This window comes from Copadichromis virginalis, linkage group LG11 (assembly GCF_057382275.1).
Source record: "Copadichromis virginalis isolate Kocher_CV1m ecotype Utaka linkage group LG11, C_Virginalis_male_GT1.1, whole genome shotgun sequence".
NCBI classification, from domain to species: Eukaryota; Metazoa; Chordata; class Actinopteri; order Cichliformes; family Cichlidae; genus Copadichromis; species Copadichromis virginalis.
Window position 1 is genome coordinate 10,305,353 of NC_140628.1, and position 24,277 is coordinate 10,329,629.

The following is a 24,277-nucleotide window of genomic DNA, read 5'->3' on the forward strand; positions in this document are numbered from 1 at the left end:
TGGAGCCAGTCTTTGTTTACAACTCTGTGATAGCTCAAAATCCATGCTCAGCATGTGCATCCATTTAGTGTTCTTGGAAACTATGACCTTCATCCGTTATAGTGATCGCTTACACTGTGAGGTATAGTGTTTTCAGATTTAGCTGCTCGGCAGATCTGTAAGACTGAACTCACACAAGGACACAAGCTTATGTCCTACATATAAAGGAATCTGAATAACATTTCACTAGAGACTTCCAATGCAATGCACTATAGAGAGAAAACATCTTTTTTTGGTTTGCTATTCAATCTATTTGAAAGATTTTACATTGAGCATTTGTTATATTTAATTATAGTACTGTGCAACAGTAACTTTGCTTCTCAGGACCCAGACTTTCTTGTAATTGTTTTAAAAGTGGTATTTAATGATAGTTCTCAAGGCATCCTGAAGGTCTTTTTATCATTTTTCTTTGGACATTTGCTGTTTTTTCATGTGTTTATGTTCAGTTGTGAGAAATGTTTTTTGCTTGTTAAGCCAACTGATTTCATAGGTCACTCAACACTTATCTATGAATCCTTCAAGCATTAAAAAAAGTAGCTAACTCAAAGTATGAACCAATGTCTGTCTACATATAGCAGACAACTTTATTTTAAATTGCAGGGCATTTTCTTGCCAGCAAGAGTGTATAATTTGTATGTAGTGTTTATATTCTTCATGCTCATTTTGGAGGGACAACAAAAAAACATTTTTTTAAACACAGATACTAGGTTTTTTAAAATCTACATAATCTTAAAATTGTTGCTGCCAAGTTTAATTTAACTGACTGCTTTAGCAAAGCGGGCTGACTCACAAGTGCATGTGGGTGTGCGCTTCTTAAACCACAAAGAGTCGCACTTCATCTAGCCTAAAATACATTGATGGTCCTTTTCAAGGGCATTTTCTTATAAAGTACACCTGAGTTTCCAACAAAAAATGCAAACCGCTGTTATCTTCAGAGCAGGAATTTATTTGAAGTGAGCATATCATCTGCCTTTCAGAAGATCTACAGATGGGTTTTTTTCTTTTGCGTTTCTGTGGACTGGCATCAATTCCACTCAACATCTCTAATCTTCAGATTGGTTGCAAATGGAATGCCGCCAAACTTTATATACATCTATCAGCAATTACACAACATGTTTGTTACAGACCTTAAAAGGCTAACTCCTGTTTTTATGTGTTTATATTTAGCCCCTTAACAAAAGAGAAATTAGATTAAACTAGGTGGTCGTATCAATACTTTTACCTAAAATCCTTTGTACACACTCGACATTGATATTCGCCTAAAAAACATGTTAAATACAGGTCACGTTCCCCACTTTGTCATACTCTCACAGAACTACTGCTCATGTTAATTAGGATCAGAAGGAGGTTCTTCACGACCCCCGGGCATCTCTCTAAAAAGTCTCACAGCAAGTGTAAAAGTACTGCTTTCACACAACAGAGGGGCTGGAAGAAAACCTTAATCAGAAACAGTGTGACAGTCCCAGAGTTTTTATCAGCCGTGTCCCTCCTCCCTGTGATTTAGTCATTGTGGCAGTGTTGTTGGGCTGAGAGCCATCTATCAGCCTCACAGAGCTGGGAGTTCCAAACCACAGCCACTGCCTCCAACCATTTCTTGTTTTCCCACAGACATTTCTATTTAGATTTTGTCAAGATACACTCATCGCATTATATGTATTGTTTCAGACTGATGGGCAGGGAGGTTCTCTTCTTTCCTATATCGTCACAATCGTTTCATTAATACTCCCAGCTCGACTCCTCGACAGATAAGAAAGTGAACATCTTACATGTACGCAGGGACTTGGGGGTTTAGACTATTGTGGGTCCTTCAACAAAGAAAGGTCTTAATTTCTGATATCCTAAGGTTTGAATAACAAAACTATTATGGATCTGTAAATAAAACCCCAAATTTCCCCTTACATGGTGTTTTGCTGTTTTACTCTGATGTATGTAAAATGGTAAATGGCCTTTACTTAGTCCCTAAGGACCCCAAAGCGCTTTACACTACATTCAGTCATTCATCCATTCACACACACATTCACACACTGGTGATGGCAAGCTACATTGTAGCCACAGCTGCCCTGGGGCGCACTGACAGAGGCGAGGCTGCCGGACACTGGCGCCACCGGGCTCTCTGATGTAGTCGTTTCTTTGTCATAGCGATTTACAAAGAACATATTTTTTTTAACAAAAACAGCAACACATATGGACAAAACTCAAACTAAAGATTTGCAATCAGTTTTGAGAAAATAGGAGCTGGGATAAGGGCACATAACCGGGATTAATCACCTCATCTTCAGGGCAGGTCAAAACAGGAAGTTGAATCAAAGGCAGATACTTTGTTACACTAATCCACTTCAAAGAAAAGTAATCTTTGTCATTGGAAATCAAGATCATTAAATTCACATTTAATCACTTTTTAAAAGAAAAACTGCATTATTATAGACTTTCTATTACACGACTCTTGCCTGTATCTATTATCCAGGATCACAGGCAGAAACGTTTTGTGAGCCCTGCCTGGTTATTTGTTTTCTCCATCTTTGTTGCTCTGCAGCCAAACCTATAACACAATATTCATCTGGAGTTGTGTTGCTGGCCAACATATTTAAGTAAAATAAAAACAACTGTTTTTTGCTTTTTTTATTTCTTCTGGTCTCCAAAATTTGAATTTATGAGAACAAGAAATTGCAGTATTGATGCTTTAACATGCAAAAAAGATATACTTTTGAACCAACTAAGTCTCTGACACATCATACCTTATGACAGCAACAATCTTTTCATTTATACCCAAGCTTGTCTTTCGCTGATGTGTCTCCTTTTTAATGCATATATGGAAATGGTTTGACGAATAGGTAAATGAGAGCAAAGTATTAGAAAAATGGCATGAAACCAGAACAACAGAGGCTAAAGAACTCCTCAGATTCTGTGTCGCTGGTGAGTCACCGGATCCATGGTTATTACAAAGCCTGAAAACACAGAGCTGCTGATGAGTTTGACAGTCCAACAGTGCAGTGCATCCTTGTAAGCTTTACGTATATATTTAATGCAAGGCCTAACAATCAAAAACACAACATCCGTCATTCTTTGGTTGCTCAGCTGTTGCTGACTAAGCCGGTTAAGACTGTAAAAAGGGGGATAAGAGAAGGTTTCCAGTTTCAAGCGGCTCTTGGGTCTCCTGCTCTTTGAACAAGAGCGAGTGTATTTAGCAATGCTGAGGCAATGTGCCACATAGCAATATTTGCCTTTATCATCTCTGTACCTTCCCAAAATTCAATTTAACAATTTTGCTACTAATCCTCAGTGTGGATGTAATCCCTGAAAAAGTCACAACAATAACTGAGCCCATCCAGTTGCATAATCCAAGAATTACATTTCAAGTTATCGCTGAAAACAGATAACTCCAATCATCTACAGAAAGAGCATTGCTCTGTCTTGCCCGAGACTTTCATCATTCACTGAGAGGAAAAAGGAAGTCATTTTAACCAATCCATCATAAGAACTCTTCAACAGTAATTTACAGTATAGAAAACCCTAAAGATATTAACAGCAGCGACTGCAGAGAAACTTGAAATGGCTTCTCATTTTCTATAGCAACAAGCGTGAAAAGCCTGTTCGTACTTCCGTCTGAAAATTGAAACCAGCGCTGCAGGTGCATGTGTAATTAAATACCGCGTATGAAGGAACAGAGATCGGCAGAGGAAGCATGCAGATGGGCCACAACAAAATGATCCCGAGCCATCTGGAGTCTTTTGAGAAAATTCATACTTTGGCTGTGATGGGGAGGAAGAGGAAGGGAGGACTCTTTGGCAGGTGATGGGTTTTCAGAAATGGAACATATAGACTCTCTGGTGGGAAAATAAGAAGTGAGAAGATACATTAAGTGTGTGTTTGATATCTAGTTTGAAACATAAGCAACTGCATATTCTATTCATCATTTAAATAAGCCACGCTGACACACACACTGTGGCCACATTCCAGTGTTGTGCGTACAGCCTTTACCGCGAGCTGACAACCTCCAAAAGTAACAAATCAAGTGATTATAACTGTGACACCGCAAAGGTATTGCAAACATTACAGCCAATATCGGACGGCACGATTTAGGTTGCAGTAAAGTAATTGCGCTGCAGAAGCATGAAGTATGGGTTGTCATATCTCAACTCCACTCTGAGCAAAAGGTTATTCAAACAATAACACCCACAAAATAAGTCTATATACCCCCTAAGCAGCTCTAGCGCAAGCCCGCTGTGAGCAAAAACACAGAGTCCAGGCATCTCAAAGTTTCCCACTTGCTGGTTATCTGGGTATAATGTGTTTGGAGTCTGTAACCCAGCTGTATACAGAGAGGTTAAAGGGTCGAAGGGGGGAATTCATTATCCTTGAGCGGCTCCGGATTCTGGCAAGAGAAGGAGAGACCTTCAGATAGGACATACGTGCTTCTTCCTCACCTCTCCCAGCCCCCAGTATCTCCTCAACTAGCTCATGATGAATAGGCCCGATCAGTGGGCGAGCTGATTGGTGAAGCAAGTAGCATCAAGGCAACTGCAAAGATGAAGAGGAGGTAAGAAGTGTCTCATTTAGAAGAGACGGAATCTATGAGGCTAATATTATATTCTGACAGTGTTGGAGAAGAGGTGCTCCAATATATATCTATCAGTGTTAGCAAGGACAATGCAGTGTCTGTGTGATTATTAAAATAAAGAGACTTATTTTTGGATTCTGTTTTAGTGGTGAGTGTATTAGCAATACACAATGAGCCAGTGCCTCTCATTGCCAGTTACATAGTCACTGTGTAACTTTAGAAGGATCATCAGCCTCACAATTGCTTTTAAAGCTTGCTTCATCAACTCTGTTATCTATATTGTATGCTTTTTATTCTTACAGTCTTTATCTGTCTACCACAGTCTGCTTACCAATACACAGTAGGGTGACTGATGAGGAAAAACGGCAGACATTCTTAGAAATACCAGAATAAACACTGTAAAGTACATTAAATTGCTGAACGCTGGAACACAGTGACATTCAACACAGTGCAGAAAGCGCTATTAAGGACAAGAATAGAGCTGCGCATACTGGGCTAAAGTAAAGTAATGTAAAAAAAAAAAAAAAAGAAATTTTCTAATCCGCATCCAGACTAATCTTTAAAAACCCAGAAAATGATTTCATCATCATGGTACTCAAAGTACAGTATATAGTAGTCAATTTTTTGTGACACTATATATAAAAACATATGAGAGTAAAGTAATGGATCCAATCCATTATTATTATTATTATTAAAGTAAATATCTGACTAACGGTGCAAATTTATGCTTTGACACAGCAGGCGATGCGCAAGTGTTTTAAACTTGCACTTTATCTGAAGGCCATCAGATGGAGAAAGCTGTTGTTGGAAAAAGACTCTGGGTCCTTTAGAAGTCTAAGGGAAAACAGCTTTCTGAACTTACAACTTATAAATGATGTCGTTAGCCAATTACAGAGTGGTCTCATCAGTCTATCACTGTGTGTACACTGCCTTTGGGTTCTTTGTAAAGCTCCATATTTTAAATGGCAGTAGGTTGTAGTCTTTTGGTGGTGTACTCTAGATTGGATACACGAAACATACCAACGATTTGTCAGGTCCCGAGGAGTCCCATAGGAACGCGAAAGGTACCCGTCCTGATACGTGCCCGATTGTGGATGGAATCCAATAGAATGACACATGTTCCAGCCGTGTATTCTCTCCCTAACCCTAAGCTAAAACCTAACCCTATACATAACCTTAATCCCTAACCTTAACCACAGTCCTAATCGTGTTAGACAGTGTTAGACAGTGTTTTCCAAAGCGATTCAGTTCAGTTCTCATGTTTCCTCCTATTTCCCCACGCATAACATAGGAATGTGTTGAGTGGCCGAAAGCATAACATACCAACGATTTGGCACATTGCGTAACATATTACGCTTTGGGAGTGAGAACATGTTGCTGTAGTAACCTGCTTATGAGTAATAAATAATAGAGGAGAAATATTTGACACTTGTGCAGCGTCTACATGCAGTGGCACCGTGCCATTATTATTTATGAGTACATTAGAGGGACTGGAGAACAGGTATTACATTTTCCATTTTGACTCATTTCTAATTCACAGTCTGATAATGCATTGTTCCATTCTTTATATGATTACATCCTTCATAACACAGTGAGTTTCCCTAAGCTTTTCTCCAAGTAATAACAAAAGCAGGAGACCATATGAAAATGCCACAATAACAAAGGATGTGGGAACAAAATACCTGGCAGCACAGAAGAGGTTCATCAAAAAAGAGAGATGGGAGAGAAGTTGGCTGTCTGTCACCTGGCAAAAAGAGAAGGCGATTTAATAACTCTGAACAAAGCCATTCCCTCTAGCAAGTCAAACCTTTAATTACAAAACATGATGTGAGACCAAGGCCACCTCATATTGCCTTGGTAACCTTGATACAAATCATATAAAGCAAATGAAGCATTTAAAAAGGAAAGAAGAGAAGAAATAGCTTTGTAGCTCAACTCGCAGACAGAAACAGAGACAGGCAATGGAGAAGAGTGAAGCCGGGAGAGAGACGGTGAGCTGCTCCAGAAGCAGGCATATGAAAATTGATGGAGTCTGAGGAAGCAATTGATAGTTAGAGGACAGGAAGCAGGCTGTAAGGCAATTATCACTATCTCTGCCATTTGATTTAGGACCGTCTGAGTGTGTAATACTGTGAATTAATCACATCCAAGGGAGATATATCAAGAGCCCATTTCAGCCTTAAATTCCAATGATTCTTTTCCATTACTGGAAAACGTAGTTTAGAGATGTTCTAATTATCTCACGATATGAATTTCCACTCATGCAGGGTACAAATGTTATGCATGTGAGCATGTAGGCAGACGAGAGACAGAAGGATGCGCCTGATGAGATAGTTCCCTCATATGAATGCACGATGTACAATGCAGCTTAATCATCATAAACCAAAGCTACTGACAAATAGCAAAAGGACGATGCGATGCAAACCCACACAAACTTATGTGGGAAAAAAAACTGGAATACAGACATATGTAAATAAATACAAGTGTTAACACCCGAGAGACTGAATCCACACGTACAGAACGTACATATGCATATATAAACCATAATGTGCCACCCACATCCAATCTTAGCAGGAAGCCGCTCCAGCTGTTGCTTCCAGATGAACAGTTACATGTAAGACATTAGATTTACTCGTGTAATATTATTCTTAGTCTATTAAGCAAATGTTTGCAGCAATAATTAAGTTTTATTCATTTTCACAGAAGGTTTAATTCAACAAAAGGGGGTAGCATAGACTGTTGTTCAGTAATCCTGGCTGCAGATGGCCTGTAATGAGTTTTGTGTTTCATTACAACAGTGGGTATCACTATCTACAAAAATTATTCAAAAGAAACAAAGAAAAACTTGCCTTGATGGATTTCATTTTAAAGTGGAGTTATACATCCATGATGTAAATAGATATGCAGACCATTTGTGCCCCCTAATGGAAAGATTTATTTTTCTTGTGTAACGAAAATAACAAAACAGTTCTTAAAAGATTTTGGGGTTTTTTGGTAAATGTTTTCTAGTTAGATACCAGTCAGAGCTCTGTGTCCAAGATGAAAGTTATTGTGTGCTACTCCTATTTGACTGTACCCTGGACAGATGAGGAAAAACACCTGTTTGATATTATTGCCATATTTCTACCACAGCATGTTCTGTATTAGCCTAAAAAGCTACTCTATAATCTCACAATAGTTTTTCTTAATCCTGCTAACAGTTTTTAATCAGCTAATTTCCATTCGGCATTACTTTGGTCTTCATGCATTTATTACATTTATTACAAAAGAGCCATTTTAAGTTAAGTGGGGGGTTTTCATTTGTTTTCCAGTCTTTACTGTATACCTTCATGTGGACAACTCTGTCTATTTTACAGTTATTGGGATGAAAAGTATTTTCAGCGGAAAGAAAACCTACTATGAAAACACGAACCATGATAAATACAACATTTGCTTTTGCTTATTTTGTTACCTCACAATACATCTTCAGGGTTTTTTACCTGAGATAAGTCGGTGTGCTGTTGGGCTACTGCCGCTTTCACCAAACGACAAGGCTGCCCTCTGCTGGTGACAGCAGGTACAGTGTGTCTGAGAAATGACTATCCTTGAGCATGTGTCTTTAGTGCATGTTATTTATTTTCACAGTCGCAACAGCTGTAGTTCAGTTTCATTATACTTCCTATGTTATATTATTATATTATTATGTCTTTAGTGCATGTTATTTACTTTTACAGTAAATAACATGCACTAGCTGTAGTTCAGCTGTAGTTCAGATTCATTAGACTTCCTATGTTATATTATCATAGTGTATTCTGGTGCTTTCAGTAGAATTACATGTACTGTTACTGTCCACTTCATTTTACCTTGACCTCTTTTACCTTCAGAACTGCTGTAATTCGTCATGACACAGATTCAATAAGGTGCTGGAAATATTCATCACAGATTTTGTTCATGTTAGCATTAAAGCGTCACACAGCTGCTGCAGATGTGTCATCTGCACATCCATGATGGAAATCTCCTGTTCCACCACGTCCTAAGGGTGCCCTGTTGGATTGAGATCTGGAGGCCAGTTGAGTACAGATGATAATGAGTACAACTCAGTATCATCTTAAAGAAACCAGTTTGAGCCTTGTGACTTAGTGCCTTTAACCAGCTGGAAGCAGATATTAGACGTGATCATAAAGGGATGGACATAGCCGGCAACACTAGTCAGAGAGGTTGTGGCTTTTTAACGATACTCAGTTGTTGTTTGCCAGGAAAATATCCCCCATGCCATTACGCTGCCATCACCAGCCAACAAACTGTTAAATACAAGGCAGGACGCTTCCCTGCTTTCATCTTTAGGCCAAATTCACCATCAGGACCTGTAGTCCAATCAGAAATCAACACTTCAGAACGAGGCCATGTTTTTTCAATCCTTTGTTGTCCAATATTTGGTGAACCCATGCAAACTGTAGCCTCAGTTTCCACTTCCTGCTGCTGTAGACCATCTGCTTCACGGTTGAACATGCTTTGCTGCATACCTTAGTAGTAACAAGTGTTTATTTGGGTTACTTATTCTTCTTATCATCTCAAAGCAACCTGTGCATTCTCCTCTGACCTCTCACTGGACAGTTTCTCTTTTTCAGACCATCCTCTGTAAAACCCCAGAGATGGCTGTGCGTGAAAATCCCAGCAGATCAGCAGTTTCAGAAATACTCAAACCAAGCAGCCACGCTGCGTTCAGAGTCACGCAAATTACCTTTTGTCACAATTCTGATGCTTGTTTAAATTTCAGCAGGTAATCTTCACAATGCCTACATGTGACATGTTGAATTGCTGCCATGTGATTGGCCAGTTGTTAATATCTGGCGTGGCTGTGAGTATATACTCACAAAGAGCTTAATTCTACAAATAAAAATAGGAACTGGAGTCAGTTTCTTGGGTCATGTTACAGAAAGTAACAACCTTGCAATATTTCGATGAGTGAGTGAGAGAAAAACAGTTTTCAGTCATTTATGATTCTTTAAAATATTTAAATCAAATGTCTGAAAGTGATGGACCGAGCAGCGAAGGAAACTTAGGCACAGTTTAAACATAATTGGTTAAATCATGCAAAAAGAATCCAAATCTTGGGCCCATAAAAGAGGTCAAAATAACAGAACTCTTCTCAAAGTTGACAACAATACTGATAAATGGTAAAATGGTAAATGGCCTGTATTTGTATAGCACTTTACTAGTCCCTAAGGACCCCCAAAGTGCTTTACACATTCAGTCATCCACCCATTCACACACACAATCACACACTGGTGATGGCAGCTACACTGTAGCTACAGCTGCCCTGGGGCGCACTGACAGAGGCGAGGCTGCCGGACACTGGCGCCACCGATAACTCAGACAAACTAACTTAAAGAGACAAAGGGGAAACTTAAATAGTGGCTGATCAGCCCACAAAAACACAGAGGGGTAAAACACAAAACCTAACTGAAACTAACAAAATGAACTCCAATCCCCCCCATGGTCCCGAGTTATGGAATGAGCCAATTTGCAGTTTTCCATCAAAGCTTGCTCCGCCCCTTTTCCACCTCTCGGCTCCTCAATCAAGGGACTGGAGCAGCTGCAACTAAGGTAACTCAGAAAACAAAAGATTAATCATACATAACAGTGTAAACTAAAATGTGCACACTTATTTTAGAAAGCAATGTCATGTGGATATGTGAATTAATTCTGAACCAAAACCAGTTATTAATTGTCCTGTAAATTAATTCCTATATTTAAAGACAAATGTGAATGCAATGTTGTGTATAAGGCTCTACACTATTATGGTGGATATCACCCCTGTGTGGCTGTAAGTGCAGCCATCACATTGAAATTAAATTTGGCAGGTAAAATTCAGACGTGACCTCAAACATATTCACACGGCTTCTTTCCCAAGGAAAATGTTTCACAGCTGTTCGGCTGGTGCAGAATTGGCAAACTGGATATTTCAGTTTCTTTAGAATCAGTACAAACAACATAGGAGAATTTCTGAATGTACCGTAACACTTTATTTTCTTAAATACAACAGAATATTAGTACAGTCAGTTACACGTATTTTTAGAGGCAGAAGACATTCTCGTCCCTTTCAACCTACTTTTCTGAACGGGATAAAGGGAAACCCTCAGTAGTATCAGAGGCTACGTTTGAACATACACACACCCACACACACACACACGCTTGCATGGAGTGCTGGCCTTATTCCAGTTAAGATCTCCGGTTTAATCGGCACGTATCGCAGACAACCTGTGACAGAGTGTCTTTGTTGCCACAAATAATCAGTTAAGCAAAGAAATACTTGTTACTTTGTAACTGTTCCCCTCCAGTTTCAAGAAAGTTACGTTCTCTCTAACACACAGAAAAGACATTATAATCTATAAAGTAGTTGTTTTGGTCCCTTTGATGGTCACAACAACACCCTTATGTTACAGATAGGGCTGGGCAGAGGTTTAGGAGACATCGGTTGCCAATTAGAAATGATTAGCCCATAATGGATCATTTCAGTGAAGACTGTGAAGACTGTGTGCAGAAAATCTGTTTTATACACAAGAGCTTCACAACATAATTTCTCTCAGCAGGAGTACAGACTTAACCACGTTATTCTGATTTATGACATTTGAGGAGAAAACCAGAATAACCGCATTATCAGCCTCCATGCATGTAAACACAGCCAGTGCTGTCAGCTACAATATATATATATATATATATATATATATATATATATATATATATATATATATATATATATATATATATATATATATATATATATATATATATATATATATATATATATATGAGTGTGGATTTAGACAGTGCATGATGAGACCAATTTATAATTAGGTTTATAATCAAGAGAATTATGGTTAAATCTCCACTCAAATCGATGTCTTGCATTCTGTCTGTTCATTCATCTTTCAGTAAAGCCATCCCTGAAGCAATAACAGATTCATTGGCACATTACAGCACTGTCATGAACAAGGAGTGCAGTCATTAATATAGATCATTTCTGGCATTTGAGATTTTGTGAGATAAAAATCCAAGCGGCGTTATCACAGAAGCCATATTTGTGAGATATTTTTATAAGAACTGCCATTAACCAAAGAGATAAACCAGAGGACTCTTCAGAGTGAGGCAGTATGAAATTACAATATTCATACCCATTACAGTCTGATGGGCAGGAGGACACAAAACACGCTCTGAAAGGAAGCAGCAAAAGAGTAATGTGCTGTATTCCACAGAAAAATATTGTGCATTCACCTCCGAATGCCATCAGGTGGGGAGAAAATGGGATGCAAAGAAAATTTCAAGAGAAATACAGCTATTTACAGGGTAAGAAAGAAGTGCAAGGCTAAGCTTTCATAGACATTCACACACTTATTATCCACGGTATATACCAAAAGACATGCGTAGAGGCACATACATATTCATCATACAAAAAAAAAAACCATACTAAAAGCAGGTCAGACGCAGCTTTTTCCTTTTTCCACGACTCGAATCGACCAACAATGAAAATGATTCACGCAAAGCACTGACATCACAGGACGTGAAAAGGCAAAAGCTGAAGTTCCAGCCCTTTGAATTAAAGAAAATAGAGAAAGATTAACATTGTCACAACAACAAGGAGACATCAGTAATCTTCCGCTCATCTTTTAACCAGTGTAGAGTGCCAGCCTCCTTTTCAACAGAGTGTCATCGAATCCAAGGAAAAGGGTCTGCTTTTCATAAGGAGGTAAAATATTTGGTTTTCAAATTGGGTTTCCATCTTTGTGGACTGTGTTGAAACATTAGCGTGGCCTAGTGTTAGCGCCTTGGGAAATGGAAAAATAATCCCTGCTTTGATATCCAAACCTAACCAAAACCCAAAGAAACACAAAAGAATATCAGGACATTGAGAAAAGCACCAGTGTAAAACTTAACAGGAGCTAAAAGTTAGTCTGAGGGACTATAAATACTAAATTCAAATGCTACAATTTGATTAAGACAGTCAGATTTTTTCCAAATACAATTAAGAAGGCAACTGAAGAAACTAGCCTCTCAATTTTTTTGCTAATCTGTGCACAAAGACTTTTTTTCTTTCGTAAAGTAAAACATTCCTTCAGACCGTCTAGAAAAGATAAATAAATAAAGAGAAGTTAGGATGTAAGGGTTTGTTGCAGGGTCCGCATTGCTACAGATGAGCTGCAGGAGCCCCCTTTTCCCCCCCCTTTAAGTCACAACAACACCGCCTCAGTCAATATTTAGTTCACTGTTGTTTGGCAGAACACAGAGAAGAAATAATCAGAAGTCACTATCACGAGCTGATAACTTTCCTTGACAAAAACATTTAAGTTATTTTAGAACAGTCACTATAGAGTAAAATAAATGAGACTTTGTTTGACTTGTTTGTTTTGTTTTTTTTAAATAGTCTAAACTCTCACTCTTCCTTCTCGTGGAGAGAGGCCCGCACGCGCTGGCGCACGTAAAACGCGGTGAGGGCGCTGCAGCAGGCAGTGAAGATGAAGAGCGCCACGGCGTCGTGCGCGAGATCCCCGTGAAGACGCTCGTACAAGGGGCGGCGCACTGTGAAGTCTGTTCGCAGCGCTTCAATCTGCACCAGGGTGCAAACCACCACAAACACGTGAAAGATCTGGTGGCCCTGCCCGATGAAGTCACACTTCCCAGGGAACAAGCTCTCTGGGTGAGGGCAGCAGAAGAAATAGGCGCTGATTAAGAAAAAGAGCACGTGGTAGAAGTGGTACGTCACCATCGGGTCGGAGCAGCCCTCCTGGTAGCACCTGTAAATGCGATGGACTACGGGGCTGATGTCTAAGCAGTAAGCCAAGGCTGAGGGCACCACTTGAAAGAGCTTGAGGACCAGCTTGGGCAGCTCGGGACTGGCATATTTGCCATAGCAGCAGCCGAAGCACGTGAGCCAAGCCAGGAATGCCGCAGCGGGCAAAAAGATCCCTTGCACAGTAGTGTGCAACTCTTTCTCTATAGCGTAGTAGTAGTGTGCCAGAGCGCTCCCGTACTGGTAAACGGCAACCCCCACGTAGTCGAGGAAGTAGAAGGTGTAGTAGGAGAGCTCCGACTTGGCAGAGAGGAGATGAGCGAGAGCACTGAATGAGAGGTAGGTGAAAGCTGCCAGGAGCACGATGAAGAGGGGCTGAGCGTGAGGATCTCGCAAGAAGTCCACCGTCTCCGAGATCTCCTGCCACTTCACCAAGATGATGAGGGCAGCCAGCAGATGGGTCCACACGTTGAGGGTCTCGTTGTGCCTTTGGAAGAGGGTGAGAAAGTAGTACCGCCAGCTCAGGTCCGGCTGTCTGTACCCCGTGTGGATGTGGCGCTCGCGGAACACCCACGGAACGTCGGACAGCTTTACAGTGCAAGGCAGGGTTGGAAAGGCCGACTCGAGCAGCTGAGGGATCTGCCGCAGCTGCTGCACGTTGATAAACAGGCGACCGATCTGTTCCATCACCACCGTTGCCATGGCGAACTGTAGACCAAAGAGGAGGGTTAGTCAATACCTGCCTTTGAGCCACACTTGTGTCAACATGTATGAACACATTTATAAACTGCAATACTACTGATATCACAAAGCAAATCTGAGCAGCGGTCATTGGATCACTGAGCAGAATGACACCCAAAAACAGCACAGGTTATGATTTTAGGTCATTTTGGGTGGGGGGGTTTAATCGTCACACAGTTCACCGTGGGCACTGGAGGACTTGACATCTTTTTCATTGTTCACTGCTTTTATTATTTAAAAACAATCAGCAGATTGACTGAATGTAAAAGCCATCAGATGCAACATGAAATTAAATGAAAAATTATAAACTAAATTCATTAATTTAATCTAATGAATTTGTTGGCCACCGGGGGGCAGTGAAACTATGTGACAACTTGACTTAATATTACATCTGTCACATGTCAAACGTCAGAACATTTCCGACTTCTTGGCAGCTAATTATGCAACTGTGTTTCTTCTGTTGGAGGCCCTGCTGGTGGTGTGCAGTGGGTTTTATCTTGAAAAGCTTTCTGCTAAAAATAACACGGCTTCCTCTGGCTAAAAGTGGGGTTGATAAGAGTCTAGATATAAACAGCAGTGATCTATAAATCGGTAGTTTAAACGGCTCCAATAAAGATGACCAACTAGTTGTTATTGTCTGCAGAGAGAAACAGTTTAAGCTCCCCCACAGCCTTTCTGATCCACTGTTGGTAACAAAACATTATGGCTCAGCGCAGCTTTAAGTGTTTCCCGTCTGAAATTAAATTAAATTGTATTTATAATAAAAGCAGATGCCTCAAGGTACTTTATATTGTAAGGTTAAGACTCTAAAGCTGTCATGGTCCTGCGACCATGATTCAGTGACTTTATGTTTATGTTCTTTATTGTTATTACTTTCATTATTATTCATGGCTGTTTTGGGATGGTTTGTGTTTGGGATTTTAGACACTGGGTTCTGGGTTTGTGCTCCCTCTGTTGGTCCCTGGTGTTAGTGTTCCCCTGTCTCGTCAGGTTAATCAGGTCCAGCTGTTTCCCCCACCTGTGTGTGATTTCCCAGTGTCTCTTTGTGTATTTATAGTGTGTGATTTCCTCTGCTCCTCGTCGCGTCGTCTGTGTTCATACCTGGTGTAATCCCCTGCGTGCGCTCCCTGCCGTTCTCCCTTCATGCTCAGGTTTGCTATTTCTTTGTGTAGTTTCTCCCAGTTAGTTCATCCTTAGTTCTGTTTTACCATCCCCACTTTATATTGGATATTATCAATAAATCACCCTCACACCTGAATAAGTGCTGCGTTTTGAGTCCTCCTTCTGCTCTCCACACGGCCGCTGCCCCGGACCGTGACAAAAGCAATACAGAGAAAACCCCAGCACTCAAACGGCCTCTTCGAGCAAGCACTAGGTGACAGTGGGAAGTAAAAACTCCTTTTTAACAGGAAGAAACCTCAGGCAGAACCAGGCTCAGAGAGGTGAAGCCAGCTGCTGGGACCAAAGGTAACTTATCCAAAATTTAATGAGCTGATTTGTGTGTCTGAAAGTGTCCTGAAGCCTCTACGCTCCACTCACCATAATGCATCACTTTGAAGGGTGGATGCACACCACGGGACCTCGGGTACAATAAAGCTCTCACCTCAGCTCATAAATTCTGCACTGATTGAAAATGGGGAGAAATTGCTTCCCAAAAAGTGCAGCACTTGACACACAGTGAATGTTTGCTACTCGGCTAACTTAAAAAATGCACGATGGGTTTGAAAATGGGGTTTGATCTAAAAGACCTGCAGCTGAAAAAGTGTTGCTATTGACATAGAAAGTACTAATGGGTAAAGCAAACTGACGACGGTAATCTACCTACAGTGTGCTACACAGTTATCCAAAAAGACACCGATATCACAGTATAACTAGCTAGTAGTAGGCATGATCTGTGCCTACTAAGCAGCCAAAGTACCACACAGTAGTTTAGCTCCTCCTTTTCAAATAAAGCTCAGTTTGGAGCACGATGTGGGAAAATACAAAGTTTCTATAAATCTTCCTGTAAAGACATCCTTTGTGTTCTGTTGGGCCAATTAAATCAGATTTTGTAAACTACGCTCAGAATGCTGAGTCACGTGTGCGTAAGGGACCCTAAAAAAGGTCATTTAATTCATCAATACTTCTTTTGATTAACATGTGGAGAAGGGACTAGGAAAGGCAGAGAGCGGAGGCAGCAGCGTTGCAGAGATCATTCTGTGTGGGATGAACAAGGGCCGGCGATCAGGAGGGATGGCGTGGAGTGATGAATGAGGGGGGGATTACGTAACATAACCCCATCCGGCGTCCACACCCTCCGCTTCCAACAATTGCGATGCACGTTGAAATATTTATGGATGAAAGAAAAATTCTCGAAAATACTGAAAAAGCGCGCTTGTGTGTGTGTGTGTGTGTGAGAGAGAGAGAGTGCTAGTGGGTATTAAACGCGGGCCTTTACGGGCCTGATGCAGCCAATTCCCCCCCGAGCAAGCCTGCACCTGATCACCATCGGTCTGCTTTAAACTTGACACCCAGTGGCCGGGATGAATTTGCATGTACCTCTCCACCGACCATCGTCTCGCTTCGATTCCCCGTGGACGCCACATAACTCTGCAGTTAGGCATTAGTGCTGAATGAGCCCGAGAAATGCCGCTGCACGATGATAGAAAATGACAGGGCTTTGCGTTCGAGGCGCATCCTTCCACTGATGCAACGAACGTTCTAGATAATTCATAGATTGAGGCTAATGGCAAAATAAATACACATACCTGTTCGACGGGAGAATCAATCCAGAGCCGAAGATACAGGAGAGGATGGACGAGTTAGAGCCGTGGAGATCATGGATAACATTATCTGACGGCGGTGAACATGCAGCGGAGAAACGTGACGGGAGCGGCACCTGGCGGCTCTCACGGCTCAATCGCTGGGAGGGCGGACATCGCTTGGTGAACGGACTGATGTTCTAGCCAATCAGCAAACACAAGGCTTCTTCTGCAAATCCATTCGACCAATGATAGCTAACGCCGGCAAACGAGCCCACTCCCCCACAGAAAATCTTCCACTGTCATATGTATATATAAGAGCTTTATACGTCCAGTCGCTGTTAGCTAAGTGTTAACACCTGTTCTAAAATAGTTTGAAGTTTATGTTAATAAGAGAAAAGAAGAATTTAATATATTTAGTTATTCCTCAGTCTAATGACCGTTTCGTTGTTCCAGCACCACAAAATGCAAATGCAATGCTGCATTTCCCCTCTTGTTTACACACTCACCTGCATGTAGTTTACCCTCTGTGGGAACAGGCTGATGAATCTTTCAGTAGCCCTGATAAAGATTTAAAAGTTTTTCAAATCAATCGTTTTAAACACGAGAGCCACTGTCACCACTTGTGCAAATGAGTTGCACAGTTGCCACACAGTTCTTCCTGAGTACTGTGACAAAGCACTAAAACACGATATCGTGAAGCCCATAAAACTGGACGGCACTGCTTCTTCAGTGTCTCAGCTTCAGAGATACCTTTCATAACACAATGCCAACTCCACTGGGTCAAATTTGCTTATCAAAACAGGCAATTTCCCTGCTTCTTAGTGGTGGTCAGATTACGTTTACAGCCTATAGTCTTTCCATTCTTTAACAAAGTTTCATTTAACTGCAACCAACCACCCTACTCAGTCTATATTCCCAGACGGATTTAAGAGGCGTGCCTAAAACAGAAATAATAATGTGTTGGTCTTTTGGGTATTTATCCTCTCTGTATCTTAATGTCAGCTCGGGGGAACATGAGCTGAACACACATCTTTGTGTAGCAAAAAAAAAAAAAAAAAAGTCTGTCCAGCAATCCAGAGAAATCCAGAAAATACTGAGAAACGATTCTTGAAGTCAGGCCAGCTTTTGTCCCCTGTGTGGTCAGACAGGGTAGGAGCAGTGCACTATAGGACATAGTTCCAGGCTGATGAGTTCAGCTGTTTTTCCAAACACATGACAAAGAGGGATTGTACAGAACTGCGCGCAAGACTCCAACACAAACACTCTTATATAAACATTTTTGCAGCGTATGGTGCACACAGAGTATTAAACTTCCAAAGAAAACCTGTAAGACAGTGCAGCATGGTGGTGCAGCGTTCAGCACTGTTGCCTCACAGGTGAAGGGCCTGAGTTCAATTCCACCATCTGGATGGGGTCTCTCTGTGTGGAGATTGCATGTTCTCCCTCTGTTTACAGTTCAGAGACATGCAGCTAGCGATATTAGGCTAATTGATGATTCATAGGGCAATTTAGAATGTGATCTGAATGGAAAAGAGTTTATCATATAGTCAAATGGATGGTACTGTTTCAGGTGTAGTTCTCAAAAATAGTAACATTCATACTGTTTATTGGATTTTAGCTTGGTAAGATTTTTCTTCTGGTCTGGTCCTGTTCTTTTTCTTTTTATATCTTATAAATATTTTAGAAAAAGATATTTTATATCTTTCTGTTAGATGACAGTTGTAGCCATGGTTGAACGCTTAGGATGGAGAAAAGGTCTTACACTGACTGCCATATAGGATATGTAAAAGATAAGGGTTGTGAAGGATTAGGATGAAAATATGCTGAAAAGAAAAAGGATCGAGAGACTGAAAGCAGTGCTCTGAAGCAAAGAAGGAGAGAGAAAGAAAAGGTTGGATCGTGTGGAGATTGTAGATCAGAACGTTCATGAGGATGAAAGGTATGAGGATTTTCATGGGGGATGGTTTGAGGGATGTTTGATCAGGGATGTTTGACACAATGTGTGTGTGAGCAGAGAAGAAGCATGTTACTGATAAAGTAACAAAAGGCAAATAAATCCATGTAGCAATGAAGTCACGGTAAATATTAGGGGAAGATAGGTTAAGAAGAGATCTAATGATTAATGAGCAGCAAAACAAACACCACAGATGTGATGTTTAATACGAGGTCTGAAAGCTTCTTTTTTTTATTTGCAGACAAATAATGAGGAACTGCATAGAAGTAGAAGTGCGGTGCTGTATGAGGAAGTTAAGAGAGACAGAAATGTGAGGGTGATTGATGAGGGAAGAGAGATGGTAGTGAGGTTTGCAGTAGAAGTGACAGATAGGTTCAAGTTGGAGGATGGATTACACACAGAGTCGATGTTCAGCCCTTTCCTTGAAGGACACGCTGGCAGACAAGATCCCACAAGAGCGTCTGTGGTCTATGCTGTTTGCAGATGACATTGTGATCTGCTTCAAGAGTACAGAGCAAGTCAGGAAGATCCTGGAGAGTATATCCTCTGGGGGAAAAAAAACCCCATGAAAGTCAGGACAGTGCATGAATGAGAGAGAGGACAGTGGATAGGACAGGTGAGAGGATTGGTTAGCTGAGGTGGCAACGGTTGAGGGGTCAAGTGACTGATGCGTGAACGAGAGGTGAGAGGTACGGTGGAGTGCATGTGTCAGAAATGATTTACCACAGATGGGCACTAGCAAGAGTGAAGACAAAGGTTTACACAATGGTAGTGAGAGCAGCTACTATGTTAAATGGACTGGAAATGGTGCCAATAATGAAAAGATGGGACCCTAAAGGATGGAGGTGGTGAAGGAGAATACAGGTAGCTGCTGTGATGCATAAAGATTAAAAGGACAGGAAAAGAAAAATGTGTTGACTTCTAATGGGACAAACTGGAAGATGAAGAGCTGACGTAAATTGGGGAAAAAAGGTTAATCCTTACACAGCACACAAGTCTAATACCCATGAAGCTAGACCAGTGCCAATCATTAAACTATTAACAGAGACACTATAATTTATTCTACAGAAGAAATTTTAATTTCATGTTCATTACATTCTGTAAATAACCAAGCAATAAACAGAGAATGAACTGTATTTCACAATGTGAATAAGATTCCAAAAAGAAAACAAAAATAGGGGAAAATAGGAAAAAAAAAAACATCCTAATATACCAATTAAGGGAATAAAATATGTTATACACCAAAACTTGAAGCTCTTAAAACTCTAAGACTTCAATAATCAGACATGTCAAGCAGGTCACTGAACACAATCAGCACTTACCCAGTGCCACTTGGCAACCGGTTACACACTGACTGCAATTCTGTGCAAGTTGAAGCAAAGGTAAACAAACCCATAAAAACTGACGAGAACTTTGTCCTTACACAAAGCGGAACATGAAAAAGTCCACAGCCACAGGTTCTTTAGGAAAATGTAAAGTCAGCCGTAAATAAGAAAAAACATTAAATAAATATAAGCCTCTAAAATTTCACATAATTTTTTTCAGATCTAGCAGCTAAGAGAGCATTTGACACTCCCTGAGCTCATCTCCCGCACAAGAATGCTACTTTATGACATTTTCTAACTCCACCGTGCAGTTTATGCCACTGCATTTAAAATGGCATTACAGTATATGTAAAGGTGCTCGGATACACGAGTTTTATTCTTTGGCATTTTGACCACTTAAAGAATTATTTGTTTCATTCAGAGAGTTTCACGTAATTTACAGATATTACATCATTAAAAAGAAATAGAGCAATATTTTAAAACACCATCCAGCATTTGATATCAACAAACGTGGTTAATCCCCGATCTAAAAGCTGAGGTATCAGGGAGCTCTAGGCTGTTTTTTTCAGTGAGTTTATTTCTACTGTTCCACCTGGGTGGTTTTAAGAGAATGGATTGGGTGTTCTCCAGCAGCTTTGACTCAGAGTACAATGCACTTCAGTCACAGTTTGATAGTTTAATTTAAAATCCACTGGACCTAAGTGTAATTCAGTGTATTTTCCCCCAGATTTTCCAGTCATCTAAAGAAGGGCATCGCGTGCATAACGAATTCATCATGAGATTTTTGTTGGCAGCAATCTGCATAAGTTAGAGATGAGCACATGCAGAAAATACATCCTTTCATCTGCGCTAAAAAGCACTTCTAGTGACAAAGTTTTGTCATGTTTTCCCAGACAACATGTAGCTGATGTGGAAATTGCCTTGTTGATATAAAGTATAATTCTTTTCACGTCTTGTATCAAATTATTTTTGTATTTAGAATTGCTGGCAGCACGGTGGTTAGCACTGTTGCCGCACAGCAAGAAGGTCCTGAGTTCAATTCCACCATCAGGCCGGGGTCTTTCTGTGTGGAGTTTGCATGTTCTCCCCGTGTTTGTGTGGGTTCCCTCCGGGTACTCTGGCTTCCTCCCACCGTCCAAAGACATGCAGCTTGTGGGGATAGGTTAATTTGATAATCCAAATTGCCATTAGGTGTGAATGTGCGAGTGAATGTGAGCGCGAATGGTTGTCTGTCCCTGTGTGTTGGCCCTGCGACAGACTGGCGACCTGTCCAGGGTGTACCCCGCCTCTCGCCCTATGACAGCTGGGATAGGCTCCAGCGCCCCCCAAAAGGAGAAGCGAATGGATGGATGGATGGATGGATTTAGAAATGCTTTATTGACCCGTGATACCATATCAGTGGCGTGAGACAGTGTCTTTCATTCAATACACTATATCTAGTCAAGTACAGAGGCTACTGGTAACTTAGTACAGCAGAAGCTTGTGCAATATCAAGAAGATACATTACTGTTTAAGTCTTAGCTGTGATCATACCTGCACAACTACAGAATTTGGTTCATGACCTTTTAAATAAAAATTCTTGACTCTAACATTGCTATCAGTTTGCAGTCTCACTGTTAGCTTAAGTTTGCAACCAGTTGAATTGGGGAGATTCCACTCCACTTTTTCCCATTCATATATGCCAGAAGGGTCAAAACAGCAAAAATGAGCAAAACCCTTAAAATGTAAAACTGCCAGCAGGTGTCAGAAGAGTCCTGAAACCATACAGCATGAAGCTATAACATCTTCATTATAATTAGTAGATGAATCATCACAGTACAGAAAGTTGAAAAAGGATAAAAACTTTAATGGTGTAACAATGGGACTGTACTGGACAGTCTACAATAACATCCAGCATTGCCAGCAAGAGTTTACAACAGCATGTGATGTATTAACATTAAGAAGTAGAAGGACCAATTTATTACCAGCAAATGCTTCTTTAAAGAAGGTAATATAACCAGCTGCCAAAGTGAAATCTACAGCAAGAAAGCCAGACTGCATCCTGACTCAATCTAACCAACTTAATCAGAACAGCATAATCCGAACAAAAAAAGAGCACAAAACTGCGTTTAAACGTCAGTCATGAAAATACAGCTTATCTTTGGAGGTGTGAAAACTGCGTGAGAGATCGAAAGGGGATTAATTCTCTCGCTCTTTCATTGCCTCCTTGTTCTTTCTCACTTCTTCAAGCTTCTTGTCCTGTTAAAAAATAAGAACACAACATTATTATTTTTAATGTTACACAAGCTGATGTTGGTGCACCACTGAGAGCCTACCTTCTCCTTAAACTTCTCATTGAGGGCTGCCAACCTGGCAGTGCGGTTCTCTTTGTTCGCCTCCATCTTCTGATTCAGTTTCTCCTGGGCCTGCTTGCTAAAGTTGCAGCTTTCCTCAATGGCCTTCTGGATGACCTCCTTCTCGTGCTCTCGCTTCTCGGCGAGATGTTTCAGCACTTCAGCTTCGTGGCTCTGACAGACAGACAAAACAACTGTTGCACTTTATAGAATTCTAAACACACGGGCTACACTTTTTTCCTTGTGTCTGCTTATAAAGCCAGCTGTCAATCTAGATACCCTGCGTCTTTCTTCAGCAGCATCCAGTTTCCTCTTAATCTCATCCAGTGAGGTTTCCTTTTTCTTCAACGGGGACAACAGAAAATCCACCTTAGCGTCTGGGGTCGAGGGGCTTAGGATGACCTCAAACGCTTGACCCGATGCACGCTTATTCAGCTCTTTCACTTGGATATCTGTAAAACAGGAAATACTAGAGTTGCCAGGAAGAAAGATGGAGCTGCAGGGTAACACTGAACTTCAAATATCAGCTCCACACAGCAACACACTGTAAAATTTAAAAGCAAATAAAGTGTAAAAGCTGCTAGAACAGAGCAAACCATTGCACACAATTTATACCTACCTCCAGAACTCGCCATTTTATCAGAAGTGCTGCCTTTAATACCACTGTAAGAAGATATTTAAAAAAAAAAAAAAACATTAATTAGTATCAACTGGGAGAGCATCAATGACACTTTGAAGGATGCAGAACTTTTCATGTACTTTCCCAATGTATAGAGCTGATGGTAGCAGCTCATGTTTTGGCATTTCACTGTCATGAATGTCTTTGGAAAAATACAAACACACACAGTGGATCATCATCAGTGTGGGCTCCCAGGTGTAAACTTAAAATCTGTCAACTATGCTGGTGTGAATTGATTTATTTCCTTTTTTAAAAAGTGGGTTTGCATGTGGATAAAATGAGTTTTCTCATTAACTCTAATTATAAAACAGGCACCAACTGCATATTCAGTTATAAACAACGTTATATAATACGTTAACTTACCAGTCACAACATGACTTTAATTTAATTGTCTAGCAAAACAAGTTCTGCACCTCTATGATGCCCCAGGTATTCTCAGCTCAACAGAGCACAGAACAAAACTGTGTGAATAAGCCATGCTATAAGACCCCCGCCTGCCCACAGGTGGAGACTGCTGCCTTTTTTTTTTCTTTTACAGGAACTTACATAAAGGCGGGGGCGGGCCAAGACCTCGTTGATTAGACGGTGCAGTGAAAACAAAGACACAAAACTGCACTTGAAAAGTTGTCTGGAAAAATAAAAAACGAAAGAAAACGAAACCCCCAGGTTTGCTAGCAAACTGTAACGACCGATAGACGTTGCATCATAACAATAACATCAACAACAACAAAAAATGTTAGTGCAAAATAATTAATTTACTCTGAAAGTATGGATACATGTTAGCAGAACATTTTCTCGACTATACTTGTCAAAACATTTGAAATTTAAAAATCTATATTTTTCATCTACTTTAATGCAATAAAAATCCATAATTTCTGCACAGCGGCCATAGCAATTAACTCCATTAATAACTACTTCAGTGCTGTGAATCTGAACCTCAAACTACTCAAAAAAAATGTTCAAAACCCGCTTAAAAGTCTGCCAGCAGTGGTCTGAACGGCTGGTTAAACACATACATGAGACCATTGTCCTCACCGTCAAGTGCTTCGTCTTGAAAAGCAGACCTCCACCACCTTATTCTTCCCTCTATTCAAACTGCTAACATCTGCACCTTGGCGCACAAAACCCACCGACCCC

The 24,277-nt window shown here is 40.6% G+C and overlaps 2 protein-coding genes across 3 annotated transcripts; both read right to left on the reverse strand.

Annotated features, from left to right (window-relative positions):
- Positions 1-11,396: 11,396 nt before the first annotated feature.
- Positions 11,397-17,024, reverse strand: paqr7b (progestin and adipoQ receptor family member VII, b). 2 transcript variants are annotated; one of them, XM_085473074.1, is made up of 2 exons: positions 16,853-17,024; positions 11,397-14,072 (listed from the first exon to the last, which is right to left on the reverse strand). In XM_085473074.1, exon 2 carries the CDS (start codon positions 14,064-14,066, stop codon positions 13,008-13,010), a length of 1,059 nt encoding a protein of 352 aa, XP_085329200.1. In that variant the 5' UTR covers positions 14,067-14,072; positions 16,853-17,024; the 3' UTR covers positions 11,397-13,007. The 2 variants fall into 2 exon arrangements, with proteins under 2 accessions (XP_085329200.1, XP_085329198.1); XM_085473072.1 differs by lacking the exon at positions 16,853-17,024 and adding an exon at positions 16,644-16,805.
- Positions 17,025-21,953: 4,929 nt separating this feature from the next.
- Positions 21,954-24,277, reverse strand: stmn1b (stathmin 1b). The gene is made up of 5 exons (XM_085473077.1): positions 24,176-24,277; positions 23,081-23,124; positions 22,741-22,913; positions 22,444-22,635; positions 21,954-22,366 (listed from the first exon to the last, which is right to left on the reverse strand). Exons 2-5 carry the CDS (start codon positions 23,094-23,096, stop codon positions 22,307-22,309), a joined length of 441 nt encoding a protein of 146 aa, XP_085329203.1. The 5' UTR covers positions 23,097-23,124; positions 24,176-24,277; the 3' UTR covers positions 21,954-22,306.